Genomic DNA, 25,700 nt, shown 5'->3' with positions numbered 1-25,700 from the left:
CAAATGGAAATGTACAACAATCAGCCATAACATTAACATTCTGTTGTTTGGTATCACTTGAGGATCCTTATTAATTACATTTTAAAATAAATTCATATTCAATTCAAATTAATATGTATCAATTTTTTTTATATAGGTAGAGTTATAGAGTTATATATAGAGTTATATAATGTAATATTAGAAATATTACAAATGTTTATCATTTTATTCTATATATATATATTCTAAATAATAATAATTATTATTATTATTATTATTATGTATAACTTTTTTAGTATAGAATATAATCTAATCACATATACATTTATATATATCTTCATAAAAAATATGAATAATTAACTATATTATTAACTATATTATTGAACATTGATGATATTATGTTTGGTATTATATAAAACTATTTGTAACTGTGCATTTAGGAACTTTGGGTCATTCCTAATCCATAATGAAATAACTGTGCCACACCAACCTGACTGCATTGTGTAAGATCTACTTCCCTGCCTTGTCATTCCGTTTTGTTGCATAGTGTTGAAGTGTGGTGGGATCCAAGCTACCATGTGCTGTAAGCTCAGGCCAGCTTACCCACTCTGCTCGGAACTAATGGCAGTTGTTTTTCCCCTTCCATTGGTCATCCTTCTAAGAGTAGTCTCACTATGGGTAGCGATCTCTGTGATAACACAAGTGACCCTCTGTCTTAATCCCAGCCCTCCATAATAGTCAAGCACCTTCTTCAAGCTAGTCAGGGTCAAGGGTCAGAACTTTCAACAAGGTCATCTTATCACTAACCTTGAAAAAAAAAAGCAAAAAAAAAAAACCACCCTCTCCATCCATTACACATGTTCAAAGCTTCTCCGTCCGGTGTGATATTTTCTGTATTTCCCGACATGCTCTATTAGACCCTTTAATGTAGTATCATAACAAACAAGGCCAAGATTGGATAAGCTACACCCCCATCTGTCTGGATGTGTGTCAGCAGGTCTGACTCCACTGTAACTAAGATGGATGACGGAGGCCGCCTTCGCTTCCCTGACTGCTGGCCAAAGCCTTGGGCCCTCGCTGCTTATTGAAATGACCCAGTGTGGATTCAGAATCAGCAGGGAGGGATATCTATCTATATCAGGGTGTAGGAGACAGGGGTGCCCTGTGTGTGTATGTGTGTGTGAGGGCGTTGAGCAGCTTGTTGGAGCATGAGTCAGTACGTTCCAGTGCCTGCTGTGAAATACCTTTGTTGGAAAGTGAATTAACGATGCTACTGCACTTTCTTTAACTATTTAAACACAATCACAACAGATGGACTGATTTTTACCTCTCACAGTGTTGCAAATCTCCATGTGAATAATGCTAATAATAATAATGACTTTTTAGCAGGGGATGAGCATAAAAACGAATTGATTATTTCCTGCAGAAACCTTCCTTTGTAGTACTGCACAGCAGTGGAGTCTGTTGAATAATAAATTAAGATTCATTGATTCAGGGAGGTGCTTTAAACTCAGCACAGACCTGTTTGAGTTCGACTTTCTAATTCACTCATTTGATTCTTCAAGTTTACTTTTTGAAAAGGTTTGGAATCGATCTGCTCATGCTTTGCCAACAACTGCATTACTTCATAGCAACTCCTGTGAAGCTGGACAAACTTAAAAGAATGTTTGGAGGATCCTCAATTAACCTACTGGATTAAGGTTGAGTTTAGATTTACTACAAAACACTGGGCCTTTTTCCAACCTAAACATATATTTTCTTTAAATCCACTTATGCAGTTTTCTAAGAGAATCTGACATTCACCAGAGTTTTTGGGATTTGGACATTTTTCATTTACAAGGGCAGTGGGATCCATCATTATAAGATGTGAGCTGTGAATAACTCTGTTCTTTATATACACATCATGAATCTGATGTAAACTTCTTTTTCGGACTTTTCTCAAGAACAAATTCAAGAAAGTTCTTAGGAAGATATTGGTGGACAAGGCCCAATACTTTCCATCTCTTCCCTGGCTTTTAACATTATGTCTGATGCTCTTATCCACTTATATTTGAGTCATGTTACTCAGGTAGGAGAATGTAGTCTTATCCCAGGACTTTTACTGGTGTAGTTAGGTGTGCTTGCCATTACGCCATTCCATTAAACTATACATACCCCCCCAGGGAGAATGTAAAAAAAGTAATAAACTTAGGAAATATGTTTAAGAGATGAAATACAGTGAGACTAGACTGCAAAACAAGCTTTTTTATACATACGGCATGTTTCACCACTGTAAACTGTCTGTTTTCAAGCTGAAAGATACCAGCTGTACAGGGCTAGGACGGTAACATTAGCTGAGGTAACCCGGCCTTAGCATTTATTTGTTTAACCAAATGCCTTTCTTTGCGTAAAGTTTAAGTCATGTGATCTACCAGGGGTTTCTGTAATCTCAATATGGCTTGAATTTAATGTAGTACTATCAAAATGTTGTGTGGCACATTGAGGTGCATTGACAAATGGAAAAACGCTTGTCATAAGTCATGAAACTCATCCATTTGCTCCCAAAAAGCCCAATTCTTGTGTCTCATGTCATTGTTTCCACAAGATCTTTGAAACTGTCCATTGAAATTCTGCTCCTTGTTGACATGACTGCATCATGCAATTCAAGCAGATTTTTCAGAAACACTTTCGTACAGCGAATCTCCCATTGTACCACATCCCAAAGGTGTTGTATTGTATTTAGATCTCTAGGAAGGTCACTGAAGAACATTGAACTCATTGTTGTGTTTATGAAACCAGTTTCAGATGGCATTTGCTTTGTGACATAGTGGATTATCATGTTGAAATGCCATAAGAAGATGGGTAAACTCTGGTCATAAAGAGATGCATATAGTCAGCAACAATACTCAAATAGGCCGTGGCTGTTAAAAGACAGATGCACATGAAGTCCTTTAACCACCTTACTTTCTGCAAGGCCTCAATTTAGGGCCTCCAAGGGCCACTAAAGTATGATCACTGTTTATAGGATTTATCTATCATGTCTCATGTAAAGGCACGTCTCAAGAAAAACCAAACAGAACAGTCCTTGGCTCTGACCTTGTGCTTTTTGTAAACACAATGACCGGTAGCAACCTTCTGACCTCTTGGGTTGGGGGGTACAGAGGTCAACATTTCTTATGGTTCTGTTTAACTAAAAGGGAGGAGGGAGCTCAGTAGGGGATATAAAAACACCTCAGATGATGTCCTTGCTTGTCTGCTGCCATTTTCCTGCCATTTTCCATTCTCTTCTTGCTCTCCTGGTCTTCTCATAAAAAACAGTCACATACACTGTCTGGCACAACTGATTAATCTACAAAATCTCGAAAGCAAATTAAAAAGTGATTCATTTCCAACCAAAATACAGAGAATTAGTCACTATAGTGGCTCAATAACCTGCAAGTAATAAGCCAATTTATGATAATATGCCATCGGAGAACACCACCAGAAAGCTAATTCAGGCCCTGCAGAGCGCTGCTGAGTGTTCAGCTTGTGTTAAAAGCCTGCTTAACTCTTGATGAATGCAGATATGGAAATCAGAAATTGCATTCCTTTGTCTTGTTGCACTGAAACCATGGGAGAAACTGGTTAACATGTGACATTCTCCTGGGTGTTTTTGATGCTGGCACAGTCGTTGCATCTGAATTTGCCGCAGTATTTGCAAACAAACCAGTAGCTTTGATAAATGTGTCCTTTTGAAGCGCTTGAGTGGAACAGGTGAAAATCGGTACTGAGCCCTGCCAGTGTGCGACTGTAATAATTAATAGTGTGCTCGCACACGGTACGCCAGCCCTCTAATTAACTAAGGCTTATGAGAGAAGTAATCTGAGGATTTTGTGTTATTAAAACGCATTAACTTTAATCAAGCTTGTGTGGGATACTGCCTCATTAGAGAAAATGCCATTTATTTGTAATCTGCGTAATTTGAATACATTTTTTAAACAAGTGCAAATCAGTCTGTCCTGGGTAATTAAAGTTTATGTATGATAGCCCTAATTGGGGAAGCTTAGCTGTTCTATTCTGTTGTACTTGTCATATCCCAGAGGAACAAGCAAATGTGCTGTAGTCAACGAGTGATGCTGTGCGCAAGCGGCGGAACAAGGGCGACCATCAGCCTGACTGCATCTGTGTGTTTGGGCTAGCAAGTGTTTAACAGTGTATTACCAATGGAATTGAATTCCGGAACAGAAGGAATGATAACATTGCAAAGACTGTTACAAAATAGTGCTTAGTGATTTATCTAGGCTAAACTAAGTTCACTAGCAGGCCAAACACCACAGTACAGACTGTGTTCCAGCATATGCCAGGTTCATGGTACATGATTTTATTTTTTAGAGATTGTCTGCAGTAGTGTGACTGGAAATTAGTACACCGACTAGCTACTGCTAATGAAAGGGCAAAACACAGGGTGAGGAGAAGGCAGTGGGCTTCATCAATTTTTTCATCCATATTCTTCTCTTTTCTTCTGCCAATCAGCACACATTTTGCATTACTCATTTCTTATGGACATCCATTCTGGAAGAAAAAAAAAGAATCATGACAAAGTGTGTGACAGACCCCTCACTGTTTCCACCTGGTGAAAGATCCTGTAAATTGTGACCTTTTATCCTAACCACCAACCACCAAACCACAACCACCTAGATTCCTGATTACAATACAACATGTTCGCTCTGATGACTCTCAAAGTCGTGTAAAGTAAACCTGGCATAACTGAGGCTCACATTACACACTTTTAGAGGATGAAGTCTCATATCTGAGGGCACACATTTGAGTGAATAGTCTTACCAGATAATAATGTTAGATGTACTGCGAGAATACATCCTCGAGAACCACATAGATACAGAAGGTGCTTATTTTATGTATATAGAAGTGCTTGTTGGACACGTTTCCTTCTTTGGCTACGACTGGTTTGAGACACATTTCCCTGACACAGATAGTTCACTAACCTCGCAACTACTGTTGCTCATTTTTCCGCTTGTGATATAACGAGTCAATATACTTACATTTACATTTACATTTACATTGTATACTGTATATTGTATACATTGTATATTGTTTACATTTACATTGTATACATTGTATATTGTTTACATTTCTTGTATACTTCCACAGCTCCTCCACCTCTGCCAAATGCACATCGGCAAAGCTATAGGTAGAGCTAGGGTCTACCATTATACTGATCAACCCTAGTTGCCACTGTCAGCTCTTGTTGCATATTGAATTTGTACCTTGTATGTTCTTGTACCTAAAGTTCTAGTGCTTGATCAGAAAAATCTATGAGTGACACATTGCCTCAAAGTTGACTATTTGTGAGTGATACTGAAGTCAAGATCTACAAGGATGCTTTGCAGTAGCAGTTGTATCAGGATACAGTCATTTTCAGCTCATCAGTATTTTTGTGTATATATATATATATATATATATATATATATATATATATATATATATATAGTGCATATACACACAGTATGCCTGCCAGTGTATTAGGTAATCTAACTTGTAACTACCCTTAATGGATATTTTATGTAGGTGCACTTTACTAGGTATATTGCCTACACTGTGCCTGATACACTCATACCAGTACAACATACACTAACCCCATACACCACTGCTATACCAACAATAATCCACTACACAAATAATATCTGGACAGTGTTGATGGTATGATGGTTCCTTTCCATTGATGGATGGGGTAGAGGGTGGCTAATAAATTGTGCTGCAATAGATAGGTTTTAGGCAGAAACTCTGGCTCTTTGTTTGCTATTCTTAGCACAGATGTGACAGTAGCATGGTAGGGTTGTGTTATTAGAGCTGGTATGAGCTGGTACTGTTCAAGTACTATGACGAGCTTAGCAACGTTACTGGACTGCTCAGTTATTGTAAACCAGTGGAACTGGGAAGTGTATGTTTTTACATCTACGTCATAAGAAATGACCTGCCTTATACTTAACTAGTCTCTCTGTAAGGTTCACCTACAGTACCTTATATATTGGCCTGTATTCCATCTGTTGTCCTTTACAATTTGTTCATGATTAGTGACCACAGAACTATTATTTGAATGGCAGACCATCCCTACATGGTAGTGGTGTGTTGGGATATGCATCAGGCATATACACAGCTATACTGTATATGTGTGTTTAAAGGTGTATACATATATATTAGATTATAGCTGTCATCCCACTGTGAGTGGCAGTGCTCTGGGGAGGGATCCAGCAGCACAGCAGCAGCGCAATGACAAGTACTAGAACCGTACAATGACAAGTGGCATTTAGGGATGTGTCTGCTGCGTGGTGCACGCACAATTAACATTGCATAACCTCCATGCTTACAAAGCAGCTCTCTTAATTAGAGTTATGATTGCAGCAGGGCAAAGCCAGCGATCCTTGCTCAAGATAATGACTGCTTTAGCTGCCGTGGCAGTTGCTCCATTGTTTGTGCTGTGGACTTCTGACATGGGGGACACAAAGGGACACAAAAGAAAGCCCAGGCCGCTTTGTTCCTGCTCCTGCTGATCCAATCACAGTGGCCAAATAGCACTCGGGCTGCTTCCAAATGAGGCCTGCCCTGGCAGAGCACTTTGGACACCTTGGAATTGAGCAGTAATGCGAAATCCCTTCCAGCGGTGAGTGTGGTGCGTGCGTTCAGGAACAGGCCACTGGCACTCAGTGGCTGCAGTAAGTGATGTGTTTGAAGGTCGAAGAAAGCACAGCACAACGCGTTCTGGATAACAATGCCACTGAATCACGTGTAACTCCTTGAAGACACAGTCTTTTTTTAAAAAGCTGAGCGATACCATGGAAGAACCACTTTTGGTTATCTGAAAAACCTTGAAAAGGAAATTTTAAGAGCATTTTTAAGAACCTTCACGTGATGTAAAGGCTCTAGACCAAGTTAAAGGTTCTTTCCAGAATCTTTACATTATGTAGAGATCCTTTAAACTTTAAAGATGTTCTTTATACTTTTATTCACAAAAACGGTTCTTTTAAAGAACATCTTTATGGACTTGAAAGTGATTCTTCTAGTGATTCTTCTTTTATTGTATCACATAAAGATCTCTTTTTTGATTACTTTGCTTTTTGTTTTGTTTTTTATTTAAGGAAAAACAAACAAACAGCTGCCTTTCCACTTCCCACCTCCAAAAAGAGACAGAAGAGTGAACAGCATACTACAGATACTGCAGCCAAATATAAACACGTCCAAACAAACTGAGCCAGCTGTCTTAATATTAACATTGTCCAGTGCAACATCTCGACAAACCTGAGCACATTCAGCAATTTAACATATGTGACATTGAAGACTAGAAAGGAAGAAAGAGCATTACCTGCACCGTTACCTTTATTTCTAGCACATAAGGGCTCAAAATGGAAGAATTTTCATAATTGTATTATGCCAAGGGTTAATTATGGGTGGTCTACCATTAATCCACTTTGTTAGAATACATTTATGACCAATTAACAGTAACTTGTAAGTGAGCTAGATCTGACATGGTATAAGATTGAACTCATCCTCACTTGCTCTCTATGGCGCAATTAAATATGTTTTCAAGCTTATTTTGTTATCTTGTTATCTTGCTATTTGTTATCACAAATATTGTTTTTACTCACAGTTTTGGAATCTCCAACATCTACTCCCACCTGCTCAATGCGTGACGTGTCTCTAAACACGTAGAGTTTACATGTGTAATTGCTTTGTTGTCAAGCTCCAAAGATTTTAAGCTCCATGAAATATCTCTGTTTTGTTGGAAGATCTCTTAGTGAAATTATTTTTTATAACAGCATCTCTTTTGGGGAAAGTAGAAACATGTCAAGTTGTGTTTTTTTTTTATTATTTTTTTTTTTTTGCAAACTCTCTTCCTCCTGGCAGTCAGCTGGGACTAATTCATCAAAAGTAACATGGGGGCCTGGTGTGGGCTATAAGGGTGCAGGACTCCACTTTTCCATCCATGATATAATCAGCTTTTAATTTTTCCTCGATAGCTCACACGAGATGACGGATAACCGAGCTTGGTGCGTCTGGGGAGAAGACCTTTCAGCCTCCTTGTCTGGCAAAGCATGCTCCTCTGCTTTTACCCAAAATTAATCTTCATTTTCAATCTTCCTGCTGCTTCCTTTATATTGCTAATAAGGGTCTGCAGTGCTCCAGTGCTGTCAAATAAATCCCCCAAACATCTCCTGCAGGAGTAATAGAAGATTTTGTTCACTGTACAGGAATCCATCATGACTTTGGGGTGAGTTCCACACTCCTAAATGGGTTCTTCAGGGGTTCTGTACTACAGGCAATGATTCTGTATGGAAACATGACAACTTAATGAAGTATTTGAATGCTTAAATTGTTATTGCTTAGTTAAACCTGTCTTCATATGTGTAGAAATCATTGTGGTTGATGGTTCTTTATAGAGCCAAAAAGGCTTTTTGACTTCCAAAAGGAGTCAAAAAGCCCTTCATATAAAGGCAGTACAAAACTGATCTATTAGTTATTAATTATAATCTTCAAAATTTTATGTGATGTCAAAATATTTTAAACTACATTCACTGCATACTAAATAGACTTTGTTAGAAAGCCCTAGCTTGTAGGCCCACTTTTCCCATACACTGCCAACCTCTAGCCCTTAATCAGTGGTCAGTTTCAGACCACAGAGCTGGATATTTTTGGTAGTAGACCATTATTAACCTCACAGTGACTCTGAGATGTGCAAACATCCAACTCATACCATGCTGTCCACAACCCAAACAATAAACAGCTCAGCAGCAATCATGTGGTCAGAAACTCACCATTCATGATTGATGAAAGGTGACTAATATAAAATGCCCATTCAGAACAAGGGCTACATTCTCAAAGTTTACAGCAACAGGATAGACCTACAAGGTAAGGGCTCCTAATAAAGGTGCTGGTTAGTGTAGTGGAAATATATAGTTGGATCCTTAACTCAAATATTGAAGATTATAATTAGTAACAGCAATATAAAACAGCTAAACAGATGCAGTCCTGTTTAGCTGTTGTCTATAAGGTGAAGCTAATCTTTTTAAAAAGTCGATGGTTTCTTTGGCAATTCGTAAAGTGTTTAATATCAGAGGAGCTCTGATACGTGTGCTTGAAGACTAAATATGGTGCGTAGCAGCGGCCAAAAAACCTTTTTATGACATGATGTCTGTAAAAATAAAGATATGTAAATCTGGATGCGTCTAAAATTATCATATATCACTGAGTTCAGTGAAAAACAGTAGGTAATTCAGTCAGAATTTTCTTAGAGGACAACAGAGAAAACAGACATGGGCAAATCAGACGGGAATAACTTTAGTCCCTGTGAAAGAAGAAATTACCCCAGGACCCCATGTAAATCTAATCCCGTCTGAATAGAGCTTAAAACATAAAAGTCTTCATCATTCCCTGTTTTTCTAATAATGAGGATCTGCTGTTTGGTTCGGTGGTGTTTGACCCGATGAGCCACGGATTAAAATGCTGGACTTTGTCTTAGAGTGTTTGGTCGGTGTGCTCTGGCCTTTACTGTATCCTTCAGTACAGATTCAGTCTAATAGAGCTCACTTTCAGAACATTGTTTTACAGATCTATACTGTGTGCATGGATCCTTCCCCATGCGGCTACTGCGGTAAAAGCTCCATGATGACTTTGCATTTATATTCCTCATACATTGTCCCAAGTGGCCCAATGGATTAAAGCCCCCTGAAGGTGCATGTGTGTATGCGCGCATGTGTGTATCATGATTAGTGTCGACACTCCAGCAGGCAGACAGGAGGTAATATACGTGAAGAGAAAGGCACGGTGTAGTGGCCCCCTCCTCCACCAATCACTTTATGGCAGTATGCAGGTTAATCCTTTTATTGTAATGAAGTGGGGCGAAGAATAATGCACTGTAAACACGGGCAGTTTAGATCCTGTCCCTCATTTTTACGAGGCGCAGTGGCAGCACCGAAGCGGGATGCTGGCGAGCAGGCAGAAGCGGCCCATCCATTACACACATGACATTGACACAGCAAAACAGCTGAGAGCTCACTTAAGGAGATTGTCCTCTCGTCTGCAGTTCTAGCCTGGGATGTTCGTGCCTTCTCTCAGTGCATTTCTCCTGCATGAGTGGCCTTACCACCACCGTGCCCTGTTTGGGTGGGTAATGAAGCTTGCCACTGCAAAAAATAAATAAATAAATTGTTTATTTAACATCATGGCGGCATCAGAGATGCACATTTGCAGAGCAGAGCTCAGCCAGAGCTGATGATTCAGCAAATCGAGTATGCAATCGCAAGGCGCTGGGCTCATCGCTATGCTAAGCGACTTGCCAAGACATGAGCTTGACTGGCCTACTGATGCATTTGACCGGCCTAGCGATGCTGATAAAGGATTACAGTAAAAGTGTACTAGAAGAGCAAGGGCATGAAATTGGTTTTGCTTTGGCAGCAGGGCTTTGCTGTTTTATAGAGTGCTGGACAGACGACTAGCATTCAAACACGATGTCATTTTCTCGATTGCTTGATTCCGCATTCAGCATAACCTCTTTTGCGTTTATGAGATTTTTTTTTTCTTCTCTGAACGGGTTTTTGGACAAATAAGTTCATGTACAACAATCAGACATAACATTAATACCACCTGCCTAATATTGAGCCACAACAGATCTAAACATTCGAAGCATGAACTCCACAAGACCTCTGAAGGTGTCCTGTGGTGTCTGGCACCAAGATGATAGCAGCAGATCTTTTAGGACCTGTAAGTTGAGTGGTGGGGCCTCCATGGATCGCCTGACTGTTGTCTAATATGCCTAATATATCCACCACTTGACAGGTTCCACTGTCCACCTATCAATGGTGCTAATATTATGACTGATTGGTGTAGAGGTTTATGTATATCATCTCTGCCATGCCAAGGCCTTGTATCTCCAAAAAGGCAACTTTACAGAAGAAGGATGAAAGCTTCTTACTTTTCAAAGGAGATCAGTGGTAACAGATTGTACTTTTGAAGCATTTTAAAGCATTTCTATTGGTCAATTCATCATGATACTTTCACTCAATGTAAAGAGCATCTGTCAGATTCACATTATATCAAAAAGTAAAAAATGTGAAAATGTAGATACAAGGTTTTGTGATTTTAAAGCTAAGTGAAATAGCGTGATCTTTAGTGTTCAAGCTTTGTATTTCAAGCACGGCTGCCCATCCTCATAATTTCAGCAGAACACAAAGGGTAACTGAAACATGACTCAGGAACCGACTGTAAACCCTGAAAAGATTGAAAGAAAGAAAGGTCTGCTATTGAACTGGAGAAGGAATCACAGTGAGTGCACTTTCCCCCATCTGTGAATTGTATTCTTCTGCTTGAAGGGCGGTCCGAGTCGGGCTAATTGTACCTCCAGCCATCCTCACATTCGGCTCCGTGGTCCATGGGGGGAAAGTGAATACTTAGGATAAAATGCTTTGCTATTGTGGCGCTCTGCTCGGCTCCTCAATCCAAACTATTCAGTTGGACGCATTTGTATCATAAAGGACACCAAGGATAATTTGTCAGAAGCGCTAACAATTGCAGGTCATTTTGTAATTTGTCTCTGGCACAACATCAACCCATCAACCATGTGCTCCCCTTTTCTAGCTGCTCCTTTGTTCTCTGTCTGTCTCCCTCTCTCACTTGCTCCCCTGGCTGAAAGTTCTGGGTAGCTCCAGAGGCACAAATTGGAAGATGAAAGGAGGGAGATTAAGCTGAAAGGAACAGTGGGTGTTGTCAGAGGTAATTTGAAGTGCATTTGATTTCTCAAAGCGCTCTGAATGCCCCCCCCCCCCCCCCCCCGACCCCCCCAATGATTTACCTGCTAAGCTCCCCAACTTTAACACACTAACCTCTCCTCGTCAGATGTGAGGAACCCTATTCATGTGCAAATAGTGTCATGTCATTTTCCAAATGAAAGCGCCTTGGTAAAGGAAGTGACAGGTTAGTGAGTTCTGAGTCTATGTGGTGGGTGTCTGGAAACAGTCATGAAGAGCATGTAGGGTTTAGGGAGGGTGTTGACATGGGGCTCTGTCACTATTCACCATAAAAGAGAAAGAAAGAGAATCAGAAGAGAGCACAGATTCCTCTCCTCCTCTATGATCTTGTTATGGCTTAGCTATGAGTGCTTTTCTTCTAGCAGCTGAGTCTTCTTTGTCATGGCAGCTTCTCCTGGAGGCTGTAGGAAGTACTGTATGTCTTGTTATCTGCCATGCTCTTTTGAATAACAACCCAAATCTCACTTCAAGGTTCAGTAATGGGACAATGTAAGAGGATGCATCCATCCAATACGTATTTGCTAACAACTGGGACTGCATATGATCTGTCTTCAAATCTACAGCCATTCTTACACTCAGAAATCTGCACATTCCTAGCATACCTTTATACCTCCAATTATCAGGCTTTGCATTATTACATTAAATGGTATTTTACTGGGATGCATGGCCATGAAGGTCCTGTTAAACAACATGAATTGCCACTTCTGAATTGTGTTTCCTTGCCATTGTTGCCTCTGGCTTGGCTAGGGGCCGAGATCTCCATAAAGCTGCTTCTGAAGAACTCCTGTTCTTCAAACTTGGCCTGATCTGACCTGTACAAAATACACTCCCGTCACATTCTTTTTTGTTTCCTGTGTGAAAACTGTAAACTCAACTGTAAAAATACAGATAATGTTGCAGAAAGGTTGGGCTTTGCCAGAAATGCTACATCTGGTTTGCTCAGTGACAGCCTTACATGCTCAGCACTCTGGTGTGGTTATTTAAGTAATAATGACATGGAGAAAGAAACATGTTTGAAAAAGCGTGGAATGTGGAAATGTATGCTGTTTTCCAGATCATCTAACATTGATTTTAATACTTAAATCACAAATCTGAAAGGATTTGACGTGGTAAGGGTGAGTATAAGCACCATGTTAACAAGTGTATAATTAAACTGGGGTAAAAACGTCCTGTATCGAAGCAAGGCATGTTTCCCTGTACACACAAGAAAACACTGTTGTCTGTTCTGGATTATGGTGATATGATAATCTACCGTCTTCAGCTACCCTGAACCCTTTAGACTCTGTACATCACTCTGCTTAAAGATTCAGTACTGGTGACCCCTACAACTCACATCACTGTATATTGTATGAAAGGTTGGTCGGTCATCTCTTACCGCACGTCAAGAAACACATTGGCTTCTTTTTATTTTCAAAGCACTTCCTGGCCAAATGCCACCGTATATCACAACAATGCCCAGTGAAAATAACTTACCAGCCTTGCTCTAGTGATTGGATCACACTTTAGGTACCAAGGGTTTTTACTGAACTGGAAAAATCTGCTTTTAGTGACCTTGAGTTTACTCGCTGGTGTACTCATTTAACACTCATTTTGAACTCTTAGTCTATAACCACCTCCACACAGTCTTTTATTTATCTATTGTTTACTGCTTATATATATATTTTCACTATTTTGTACTATATTTATTATTGGTTTGCTTAAATTAGAGATTTACTCTTAATTATTATATGTATCTTATTTGTTTAATCCTACTTGACTTATATAAATGTTCCTTTCATTGTCCAATACATTTTGAATGTATCAGCTCGGCTGCATCATAAATGAGGGTCACATTCAGTGTACTCTAAGTTTAAATATAGGTACCAAAATGGTACAGTGAAAAACTACCAACTGTAATGTTTTTAACGGGACCAAAAGTAGTTTTTCGACAGCATTGAACAAAGAACCTTTTAATAACCCCTTAATGCAGTAAGGCTTATTGCACACTAAAGTGTTTTACTCTGTAACCGCAGGGACTTCTGTACAAACTGGTGGGGCTATTCTTTGGTAGAAGAAGTTTGTAATAACACTTTCGGCCCACTTGAAATTTTACTAGGTCTTTCGCAGGTAGATTGCTCTGGCAGTCTTACTGGGATTTCAACTCTGTCTTGTGTTCACACTCCACCCCGTCACTTTTAATTAGTGTTAGATTCCTGTGTAAAAGTGCATGCGTGAAAAAGTACTTTTAAGAGTTTTAATTAAGCTTTTTATTCACACGTAAACTGATGCATTTTGTGTGCAATTGGAACGTGGAGCTCTCTGTTTTGCATTGCTGCCGGCTAATTGGCTCTGTATACATGCATGCAATTTGGCTGAAGGAGGTGTTCCTTATAAATCTTCTTTATCATGAATTAATCCTTTCATTAATGAAAAGAAATGGAATAATTACTCTTAGCTGTCTACAGCTGTACCTGCTCGGTACAGGGTTAGGAGGCCATCTTTTCTCCTGCGTTGGTCCTCCTCCGCAAGGCCTTTGCTCTCTTCCTGTCACCAGCATCCCATGGCTGGTAATTGGGTATTTATCTGATTGTTTGTGAAAGGTGCTTTGGCTGCCTATCTGACACAATTATCAGAGAGAATTCAATCTCTCTCCATCCACCCCCCCTCCAGCCTCAACAGGACACTAGTAGGATAGGCAGCTGTGTACGTTAAGATTGAGGAAATGGAAAAAAAAAAAAAAAGGAAAGCGGGGATAAAATGATACTTGCCCTCTATCGTCCAGTTAGTGGCAAATGGGCCTGTCATCACTGCATGCAAATTGCACAATTGTGAGAGACACAATACATAATTCTATCAGGCTGCTGCAACACTAAGGGGAAATAAGGAGCGATAAGAGGGGAGAGTGACAATGAGTCGGCCCATAGCTCAAATCTGATAGCGCCCCGCTCAGCCACAACTCTAATTCTCTGCTCAGGAAACACTCAGAAAGAGAGGGTGAGAGAGTGTTTACTCTGGGCTCTATGATAAGAGCAGAAGAATAGCTATTCCAGTTCACAATTCTGCAGCTTCTTCCACAGCAATGCCATTATGGGCAGGAGGAAGATGCAGAGGGAAATAGAGAAACTAGAAATTGAGTGTGAGTGTATGTGTGTGTGTGTGTGTGTGTGTGTGTGTGTGTGTGTGTGTGCGTGCAAAGGAAAGGTGGTGTAGTTATATTCACCACTGTGTTCAGCTCATAATGCAGTGTTAAGTGCTAGCCCTAAAGGTTTTGTATTTGAAACTCAGATGGTCTTATTACTAACTTGTTTACCATAGTTCCCACAGTTACTAATATATAATTATTATATGTTGTGATGTATTTCAAAGAGAAATATGGTATCAATTAGGAAATTAGTGCACTATTTTTACTCAAGGGTAGGAGCAGGTGCTGGGAGTGTGTGAAATAATGATAATAACTGGTTAATATTATTTTGCCCTGCCGGTGGGTGCATGGTTACATAACCAAAGAATAGCAGGTGCTTTAAAGGCCAGGATCCATTGGGAAATATTTACCTCAAATGGTTGTATAAACATAAACCCTACAGGTTTACAGGGTTTGTAAGCTTGCCTGGGCCAAGCAATATCTAGTTGCCAGTGGTGACAGACTAAACTCAGTTGTAATATGGTGTCTCAACTCAAAGATCCCATTTGAATGAAGAAAATGACCAACAATCTTCACATAATGTATATTTCATATATGGGAAATATCCCGTTTTAACAGACTTCATTAATATGTGTTTAAATATTACAGTGGGATTACAGTGTAATCACACTCTCAGAATAAAGATACCAAACTGTCAATGAAGTGGTGCCTCAATTATGACTGTAGTTGTACCCTACTGTAGTATACCTTTAGTACCTTTAAAACCTGTTTACACCTGGACCAGGCCAAGACACATAAAAATACAAATGTAAACACACACAAGACTCATTTAAACCAGATACAAATCTGAGCACTCAAACCACGTCAGGAGAAGGTCTGAGACACATTTGAGCCACATGTTATAGCAGTGTAAACACACCACTCTCTTCAACAACCGAAACTAACCAGAGACACATTTTACTACCCAGTGTAAATGCATGTGGCTAAAATCTTTACAATTCAGATACTAGCCGCATTAAATGTCCAGGTGTAAATAGGCTCTAAGTTAAAAATGTATTTATTTTTCTATATAAAAATGCAAATATGCATCGCTCTCCTGGAATGTGAATATTTAAGGTACACTGTTGGATCGTAATAGGCCATGTTTCAAGTTTGAGGGTACAGTTACATTGTATGTACTTTGGTGAACAACAACAATGAAAAAGTATAAATAAATAGTACCTTTTTTAAGTGGTGTATTGGCAGATTTTATGTTCTATACTGTGTTGAAATCTTGCGTGAGACCAGCTAAGCTGACTGTCTTCAAAGTGCTTTGTGATTATATTTAGTTTGACAGAAAGTCAGACACTGAGACACTTACATGATCAAACTTTCCCTCTAATCAATATGCATGAAACACTGTTTTCTCGTTCCTTGCACAGAGTTGAATCACATGCTGTCACCATTACTTGTAGCTATTTTGAAAAATGAACTGGATTACTGGATTTAGATTCTGAGGTATAAAGACTGGCAATGGCATCAGTGTCTCAGTCTCAAAGCAGCGTAAACAAGCTAGATTGTGGAGGCCTGATTAGCTGTTCTAATCAGTTTCTTTCCACATTCCAACCGCATTTTCAAAAGGAAGTTTCCGCTGCTCAGCTTTCATCTTTGTCATGATTATAGGAAGATTATAGACTGAATAGTAACACAACACAAACTGTCTCACAAAAAAAGTTGCATCTCCATTTTTCATGTTTTGACAGAATGTGAATCTGGAAGTTGATTTTGACATTGTTTCAAAATTCCACGATGAACGGACCAATAGAAATGCTCCAAAATGACTTGGGGTGATATTGTTTTACATTAACTTTCATTGAAAGTTAAGAAGGGTATTTCCTTCTCCTGTAATGTTGCCACTTTTGACATGCAAGGTTTTTGCAGTACAGTGACGAGATACTCACGCTAAGCAGTAAAGTTTTAATAGGACATTTTGTCAGTATCATCCTGCCAGCGGTGTGATAGAGTTATAGTCTGAAGAAGCTGTGCTGTTATCACAAATATAAGCACGGTTAGACACTTTTCAACCAATCAGATTGTAAGCTCATAACTAACTGTTGTATAAAGTGTGTTTACATTCACAGTGTATTGGTATATCCCTTTTTAACCAACAAAGATTATTGTATTTAAGGAGACGTTCAAACCCTTCTAGTGTCGGGAGCATTGGGGGGCTACGGATGGGTGGGTTAATTGGCAGTCCAAAATTGGGAGAAAAATGTATTGTAATTTACAGCATTACAACCAATTTTGCAGTCAGGTATGATTATTATGATGTTTTATATGTGGTATGATATTCTTTTCACTCAGTTTGTCTGTATTTCTTGATTTTGCTGTTTGCAGATAAATCAGGGAGTAGAGCGGACACCAGGGATGCCAGTCCAGTAAGCATCATGCGGATCGCATGGTCAGGAGCCACAACCTTTATTATCATCACATTGCTACGGTTTGGGCAGTCAGAAGTAGTGGAGAGCTCTTTGGTCCCAGGTAAGACTTTATTCTTTTTTTAGTGTTTCCTAAAAGACTCATCCAGAAATACATACCACATAACTGCAAGTGTGAACTACGACACACTCTTAACCAACCCTTTATCATTTTGTTAGGAATTAGCATCAAATAAGATATCTAATGGTTACTCTGGCCATTCATTTGATAAAACAGGCCTTTTTGCTGACGTTTGAGCCCTTTATATGTATTTCTTCTCAAATAAGCTGTCTGTTTGTGTGATTGACACCACTGAAAAATCAAAAGGTTGTTTAGCATTAGAAAGGTTGTGTTGCCGCAGCATGACTGCGCAATACTAAATTACATTTTAGTACAATGGGCTAAAGGTTGTGTTGCACAGTGAATCAAACAGAATGAGATATTGTGCATTTGTCTGGGTGCTCAAAGGCTAGTGCCAAAACCTTCATCAACTGGGACACATGGACCTTTTGATATCTATTGCACACAGTATTTGTATTGTTCGCTACATTCTCCTTCATTCTTGTTCAATTCAAGGCATCTAGGCCTGGCAGAACAATAACACTACTGAGGTGAAAGGAATATTGATCATCTGGTTACCTGTCAATCAGTGGCATCTACATTTTAGCATATTAGTCAGTTGTTGAAGGTGATGTGTTGGCAGCAATTTGCCAATTTGAGACAATTTGACCAGAGCATACTTGTCAGAGCAAAGGCTAGACGACTAGATCAGAACATCTTCAAAACATCAGGTAGGTTTGGTGGGGTGTTCCCGGTTAGTTCTTACCAAAAGTGGTCCATGGAAGGACAACCAGTGAACCGATGACAGGGTCATGGGCACCCAAGGCTTGTTGATGTGTGTGAAGGGTTAAAGGCTAACCTGTCTGGTCTGATCCCCCAGAGGAGCTACTGTGGAACAAATTGCTTGACAAATTAGCCCCTTATAAAGGGGCCTGCCAAAAGTGTTATTACAAACTTCTATTACCAAAGAATAGCCCCACCAGTTTGTACAGAAGTCCCTCTAGGTACTGAATAATGCTTCAATATGGTGGTTTTGATGTTAGGGTTGATTGTTGTAAATACACTAGGCCTCATTCAGATGAACACTGTAAACACTGTAAACTACTCTAACTAATGTATTTAAATGGAAAAAAAGTGTTTGTCTGAAGGCCTAAGCTGTAGTCCTTGAAAATTGAACATAGACCTTCCATTCTCCCCAGTCTCAGAATTTCGAAACATGAAAAACACTCCGCTGTGTGACACAAATTGCATTACAGCATGCCACACTTCTGTAATGTCCCCATATTGTGAAACGTGTTAGTTCAGGCTGTTGCTATACTGTCCAATGTTTGAGAGAAGCACTTTCCCTCTGTCACTCACAGCTCGCTATCAGTTCACTGCTGCTATCTTGATTTCCCATCTTCTTCTCCCTAATTCGTAGCTGACAGGGTGATGGCTCTCAGAATCACCCTCTCATTCAGGCAGTCTCTCCTTTATTGCCTCCCACTCCACTGTCTTCCCGCTGCCTCTCTTCTCTTGTTTACCTCCGTTCTTTCCAGCTCCCTCCATGTCTTCTCTCTTTTCCTTCCCTCGTTCCCATGAAACAATTTACTTGTCGGCTTGGGCTGGCGTGCGTCTCACTCTCCAGATTTGATGTTCTTCGCCGGTGTGGAGGTGTGGGCGGCAGTAATTTCAGCCAAAGGCAGCCGTGCCGAGTTGTGTTTTAGCTGCTGCACGGCTGCATTGATGGCTGGAGCCCCATATAGCAATGCTAATGAATGAGACAGCGCCAGGCCTCCACTCCAATTCCCTTGCTCTGATGGGATGCTGTGCCATGGCTACTGAGCTGCAAACCAATGTTTCAACGAAGCTGGTGTTGCCGCAGCATGACTGCGCAATACTAAATTACATTTTAGTACAATGGGCTAAACAAGGATGTAAATATTGTGATTTACAGTGGTGTAGAAGATAACCATTGATTTACTTTGATGCCATTATCATGAAATACATGGTGTTTAATGATAAGTTGGTACATCACAATGATTTTATTCAATTATGAATCTACAATTTTTTAATAATTCAGTTCAGTGGCAAGCAGAGGAGGTCTGCGTCCCCTTCTGAGCCTTTGAGTTCCTCTCAAGATATCTTCCTCCTGATCTGAGGGAGTTTTTTTCTTGCTGTTGCCATTGGCTTGCTCAATAGGTGAACTGGAGCAGGAAATCTGATTTGTGAAAAGTGCTACATAAAGAAACTTGGAAACTTTTTGTGTTTTAATACAGGAATATAGTGAATACCAATGTGCAAATATGACTGGGGAAAGAATTTGAATGCATGCTAATGAAATTTTGGTAGCAGTACAATATGAGAAGAAAATGAATCTGATGTTAGATCAGATCAAATATTTCTATTAATAATGTATTCCAATTCTAAAGTAAAACTAGCCTGTAACATCATAAACTCACCATACTCAGTTCTCATAAGCATTGCCCTGAGTTACATAGCGCAGTTAGTAGAGTGCCGAGCCCAAAGTAACAACGATAGAGACGTTACTCTCACTATTGCAGGTAAGGCCAGTGGAGCATTACAGTAATTATGAAGGAGAGAGTATTTTAAGGTTTTCAATTTAAAATGTTCAGTTTAAAAACAGCAAATTTTAAAGCTTAGTAGTTAAGAAAGCATATGAACATTGGCAACAATGTAATATTTGAATATCAGTATCAGTACTGTGCCATCATTAATAACATTTATGCAGATTAATTAAAATATTTAGTTAGATGCATCATGATGTATCAGAACATTTTTAAACCCACTACTATTTGGTGTGGTTTATGGTTCTTGGAAAATCTATTTTTTGACATTTGTGAATCGATACAGAATGGTCCTAATACACACATTATTTTCCCCCAACCCTAGTTCTGCAGTACATTTAAAAAAAGAAAGTGAGACATGGAAAGTTGAAAAGCCATTAGAGAGACACATATAATCAGACAGTGTCAATTAAGTCTATCAGCGCTGTTTTATCAATCTCTCACTCTCAGCATATGATGTCTCTTGAAAGTGGGGAACAGTTGATTGGCTCTGATGGTCTGCAGTTACCTTAATGCAGGGCTGTGCTTTTGGTTTTGCGATACCATTTTCTGTTAAGATTGTGCTTTGCTTATTGATGGGAACTGGGGTTACAAAGAGGTTAAGCACTCAAGCTGCTTCCACTTTCCTCATTTCACAGTCTTTTTCTTCACTCTGACTGTAAATGTGTTGGCAGTTTGCCTGTAAATAGGATGTGGGCTTTTGAAAAGCTCAGGGTTCAAGCGCTTGACCAGTAGAAAGTACATGGACAGTGCAGCTTGGAATTTGTTAGCATGTGTAATGTGCAGAGTTGTCCATTTTCTTGCTGGCGCATGTGAGTGAACTCGAAGAACTCATATTAATTGCAGTGGCCTTCCAACTCCCGCCATACGAGCTGAATCACTTGGAATTAGCCAGTGGTTCATCACTCATACATTGCTGAAGGCAGCACTTTGGGCCGCATATGTTCCCTTGCCCTGCCACATTGAGGCATTCACTCAGTGTCCTACCTTTGGTGATTAAATATGTGGTTAATACAGCTCTATAAGAATATTGAATTACACCGCAGCCACTATGACCTTTTTCAAAATTACAGAGCCAATTGTGCGCAACGACTGAGCTGCTTTATAACAGGGGGTGCCAGGACACAGCCTGAAGGAGAATGGATTCCCCTTACCTACACACTGCTGATGATACTCCATCAAAGCCGTTTCTCACGGTCAGCCCTGCTTAGGACCAACTTTCTACTGCCCTTACAAGCGGTTTTAGACCAAGGCTTCTTCTGAATTCACTCCTGGCCTCCTGTTACACAGGAGAATTACTTCCAAACTGTGAATCAGGCACATCATTTGCAAAATAGTTTACAACCAATTTATTCCTTTACTCTCTGTCAGTAAATGGATGGCAGTTTCAGCAATACAGGCTCATACCAGTATTACTGTGATGCTCCTTTTGGTAGATTATTGTTACAATCCCCAGCAACTCATTTAACTGGAGTTTTAACATAAATGAGAAACAACCAGAGAGGAGTGAACGAATCAGACAAAACAACAGCTGTAAAGTTCACCAAAAGCTCTTTTAATATAACACACCATAAACATTAAACAGCCTCACAAGAGGATTTAATGAGAGCCTAGATGAAGTAAAGGCCTAAGAAGAGCCATCTGAGACAGCACTAAAGAGAGGAAAATAAATCATCCCAGTCCCATCCTGACATTCTACAAGGCTAGGTGGAAAACAAGCTACTATCAAAACAAATACAAGAAGGACTCCCACCTACTCAGGTGGGTATACATACATATACATATTACATACATGATTCATATGAAGGAGATGCACCTCAACCATATCTGCGGGACTCATAAGGCTTGAACACTGGCAGACCACTGACAAAGCCAAAAGAGAGACAGTACAAAATCTACAGCCAAAGAACCAATGACTGCCCAGCCAGGTCCCGGCCAGGTCTATCTCTAGCCAGGTCTCATAGTCACCCTCTATGGTCATGTGACTTAAGACACATGGTTATGTGACTGCAACACAAAACAAAACAAAAAAGGGAACACCTATCAATCTAATCTTGGAGGGTCTGTATGTTGCACCCAGTGGTTATTGGATGTGTAGCATGTCCTTGTGCAGGAACTTGCAAGAGAGCTGCAAATCTTACTGTTTAGTTGTGTAGGATGGCATGCGACATGCCTTTTTCATGTTAATCTCAGCACAGTTTCCTTCTCTGTTGTTACAAAACATGACATGACACAAAGAACCAATTATGTTACAATACACGCAGCACCAAGAACAGATAGCTATTACACACTCTGGCCCTAGACAGGAGGATCAAGGATCAGTACTCTGGACCATTCCTGGGCTTAAAATCGGCTTTCACACCCAGCCAAACATACTGAACTCTCAGGGCAAACACTCTAGGGTCAGGAAAAAGTGTGAAAGTGCCCTCAAGAATCTTGTTGTGATAACATGCATTATAGTTCAAGTGCTTTTTCTTTCAGGGATGAGCTTGGTGCTTGAGTTTAATGAGGTTTGGAGACCTTGCTGGATCAATGACTGAAAAGAAATGGTCGAAGCTTACCTGTAAGAAATCTTGATTGATGAGCTTGCATAAAAGTAAAGATTTTCTTTGCTTTATGTAAAGAGTTTTAGAGATGCAAATGACTGCAGCCAGATTGATTGAATAACTCCCTATGTAGTCTTAACATTCTGTATACTCCCCTTGTACTTAGGGTCAAAAATCTATCAAAGGCAATCTATCAAAGGCAAATGTTGGGATCACTCTACAAAACGTTGTTACATTTAAAGCTAAAAAAAGATCCTAAATATGGTGCTCCCTGCTTGAACACATTGTGGCGGGTCATTTTTGATACACTGACTGTAGAAGAGAGTCAGTACTCGCCTGTGATGAGTAAAAGAAGAAAAAATAATGGTTTAAACAATATTTTGACTATATTAGTATATTGTCCAGAAAATACATTTAGAGAGCGCCCTGGCAGAGTACTGCATGTCTAACTATGCTAACATTAGTTGGCTGGCTAGCAACAAATTAGTTGGGGCGAATGTATGCTAACATCAGACTTCCCTAAAAAGAAATCCTGTGATGAAACTTCATACAGAGTGTTCGTTAATGCAACTGACAGAACATTACATAAAAAATCATAGCATGATTAACTAGCCAGTTGCCTGGCAGCTTGCAGCTACTTCATGTAATGAACAGAAAGGTCTTGCAGAGGGTCTCTTCCAGCCAAGGCTGTCAATCACTTAATTCCTGATTGTAACCCTGCCTTCTTACAAAAGCAGAATAAGGGTTTAGAAATTGGATTTTTGGGGGAAATAAAAAAAAATTGGCCAATATTCACACAGGGAAAACGAACTGTTGGAATTAGACACTGTTCCCATTAGACAGTTTAGATGAAAACTGGTCTGCTTCATTACTGAAACATATAAAGATGGGTCAAGCTACACATCATAATGCAACCAGCAGAGATGCTAGACCGTGGTTTCTTCACTTTTGAGAGACGTTGTGCTGTGCATGTTTTCTACAATCACTGCCTAACACAACAGGGTTACACTGCATTGGTTTTGGGACCACATGCAACCTGGTTTTGTCCCAAAAGCCCCAAAGTTTTCAATCTCTCACTTTCTCACTCTCTGTACACTAGGGCATTCAGGAGGTCAAGTGAATTGACTTGTCAGAATTCAGTCGGACTCACACTGTGAGTACATAACATGACATATTCTATTTCTGCATTTGTTTCGGCAGGGTCTCAATATTCTTTTCATTCTTGTTTTAAAGAAAACCAATCAGACAGGAAATAGAGTCAGTCTGGTCCAGCTTTGGCCAAATGCATCTTCTCCATTTATCTCATGCTGCACTGTCCGCCAAAACGACGGGCAATCTAAGTGGTAATGTCCTCTATTGGCACACGCTGGAGGAAAGCTTTTTTCCGAATGAGACGAGAACAAATTGCTTGACGTAAGCAATGCTTAGTTTTAGCCCTGGACTCAGCGAGAGCAAGAGCTCTCGTTCTCGGCGCAACACTCGGCAAATTGCCTTGTAATTGTGTTTGTTTGAAAAACATTCATTTCAGCACTGCATTTTCATTTTTCTCCCGAGGAGAGACAGAGTTGTGCTTGAGAAGGATGTGAATATGCCCTGGTTGTTAAAGGAATGGGAGGGAAGAACACGCTTGATTATGAATTAGCTGTGAAATGTCAAGAGTGGTGTCATTGGTATTGGTATAAAATAATCTATACGTGATGTACCTATTCATAGAGCCCCAATTAGGATCATTATCTTTATGAGATGTATTTGATGCTTATTGTAAGGTTTGTATTAGGTATGGAAGAATCACGCTTTAGTATTGCAATATTATGTTCTGAAATACTGTATTGATTCTGAAAAACAGGATTAATAGCTTACATGCAGGTATTTGAGGCAGACAGTGGTGTTTAAACCCCAACTGCGAGATACTGTGAGAGACTGTACTCTGTCTACAGTTCCCATTGTTCTGACTTTACGAAAAGTCAACTTTTCTTTTACTCAGATTGTATGCCTGTACTAATGTATTTTTAATGCTATGACAGTTTTCCTAAAATATGTTTAACATTGCTCAATATTGTCTCGCTTTACAGCATATTGAAGCATAACCCCTGTATTGTGATATGTAGCATATTACCAGGTTCTTGCCTATTAGGGGTTCAATGACAAATCGACTTAGTTGACTAAAACTGACTACCAAATTAGTTTGAACGATTTCAATAGTTGATTAGTTGGTGATGTCATTGCGTGGGTTATGGAGCCATAAGGCAACACTGCCACACATTTGCAGCAACATCACTCTGGTGTGTGAGTGAAGAGTTGAGTTATATCTGTGTGAGACGTGGGAGTCTTATATGGACACAGGCTGAGTAAATAAACCCAGAGACGCTATAAATGAGGAGAGGGGATAAAGTCCTGTCCTTCAACAAAAAGAACAAATCAGCTTGCTGGTTATGGATAAACCAGCATGTTTAAGTAATCTGCATTTTCTCTGTCTGATGAAGTCCCGTCTAAGAAAAAAGAGCCTTGCTGGTTATGGATAAAGTGCTGCCCTTCAACAAAAGAACGGATAAAGTCTTGCCTTAAAACAAAAAGAGCCAATCAGCTTGTTGGTTACACAGCGAGCTGACAATTTTGATATAATTTTTTGAGGAGCTTAATATTATAGCTCCATCCAGACTGTGTCAAAATAAATACACAATGAAAATAATACAAATGAAGCAGCAACATTCTCTACATTTGGTCTTTTTGTCTCATGAAAAATTATGAGAATGAACCGATGAACAGAAAACTTTGTACATTCTTATTTTTTTATTTTGACAGAAAAGACTTGCATCTATTATTAATTATTAATTAATCAGGGAAGTTCACTAAAACATTGCATTTCTGAACAAGACGAACTTGCTTTCATCTTTATTGTCATCATTATTGGTCAGCAAATGCATTAAACAACCTCAAGTTAAATTTAGGCTTAAAATTAAAGCTACATATTTAGAATTTTTTTTTATATTTAGTTATTTAGTAAGTAAGCAAATAATTGATTATTTGTTTTAATAACCAATTATTCAACTAATAAAATAGTCATTTGTTGCAGTCATATTGCCAATACACTACCCTCGTTTGCATGCTTTCCCTGCTCCAGAGTGCAGTACATTGTCATGCCATGGTCCCCATCACTAGACGCAATCTTTCCCCATCTCTGCTTCTTATTTTGTCT

At 39.5% G+C, this 25,700-nt stretch overlaps 1 protein-coding gene across 3 annotated transcripts in view; it reads left to right on the top strand.

Annotated features, from left to right (window-relative positions):
- Positions 1-25,700, top strand: part of robo1 (roundabout, axon guidance receptor, homolog 1 (Drosophila)) — a 314,173-nt gene that overhangs the window by 9,473 nt on the left and 279,000 nt on the right. For all 3 annotated transcript variants that reach the window (XM_072691599.1, XM_072691600.1, XM_072691598.1), the window contains exon 2: positions 17,251-17,394. In XM_072691599.1, coding sequence (XP_072547700.1) covers positions 17,301-17,394 — 94 coding nt within the window. In that variant the 5' untranslated portion in view covers positions 17,251-17,300. The remainder of the gene's footprint in view (positions 1-17,250; positions 17,395-25,700) is intronic.

Source organism: Salminus brasiliensis, chromosome 11 (genome assembly GCF_030463535.1).
Source record: "Salminus brasiliensis chromosome 11, fSalBra1.hap2, whole genome shotgun sequence".
Lineage (NCBI taxonomy): Eukaryota > Metazoa > Chordata > Actinopteri > Characiformes > Bryconidae > Salminus > Salminus brasiliensis.
Note: the sequence above shows the minus strand (reverse complement) of the source record. Positions and strands in the feature narration are given on the sequence as shown.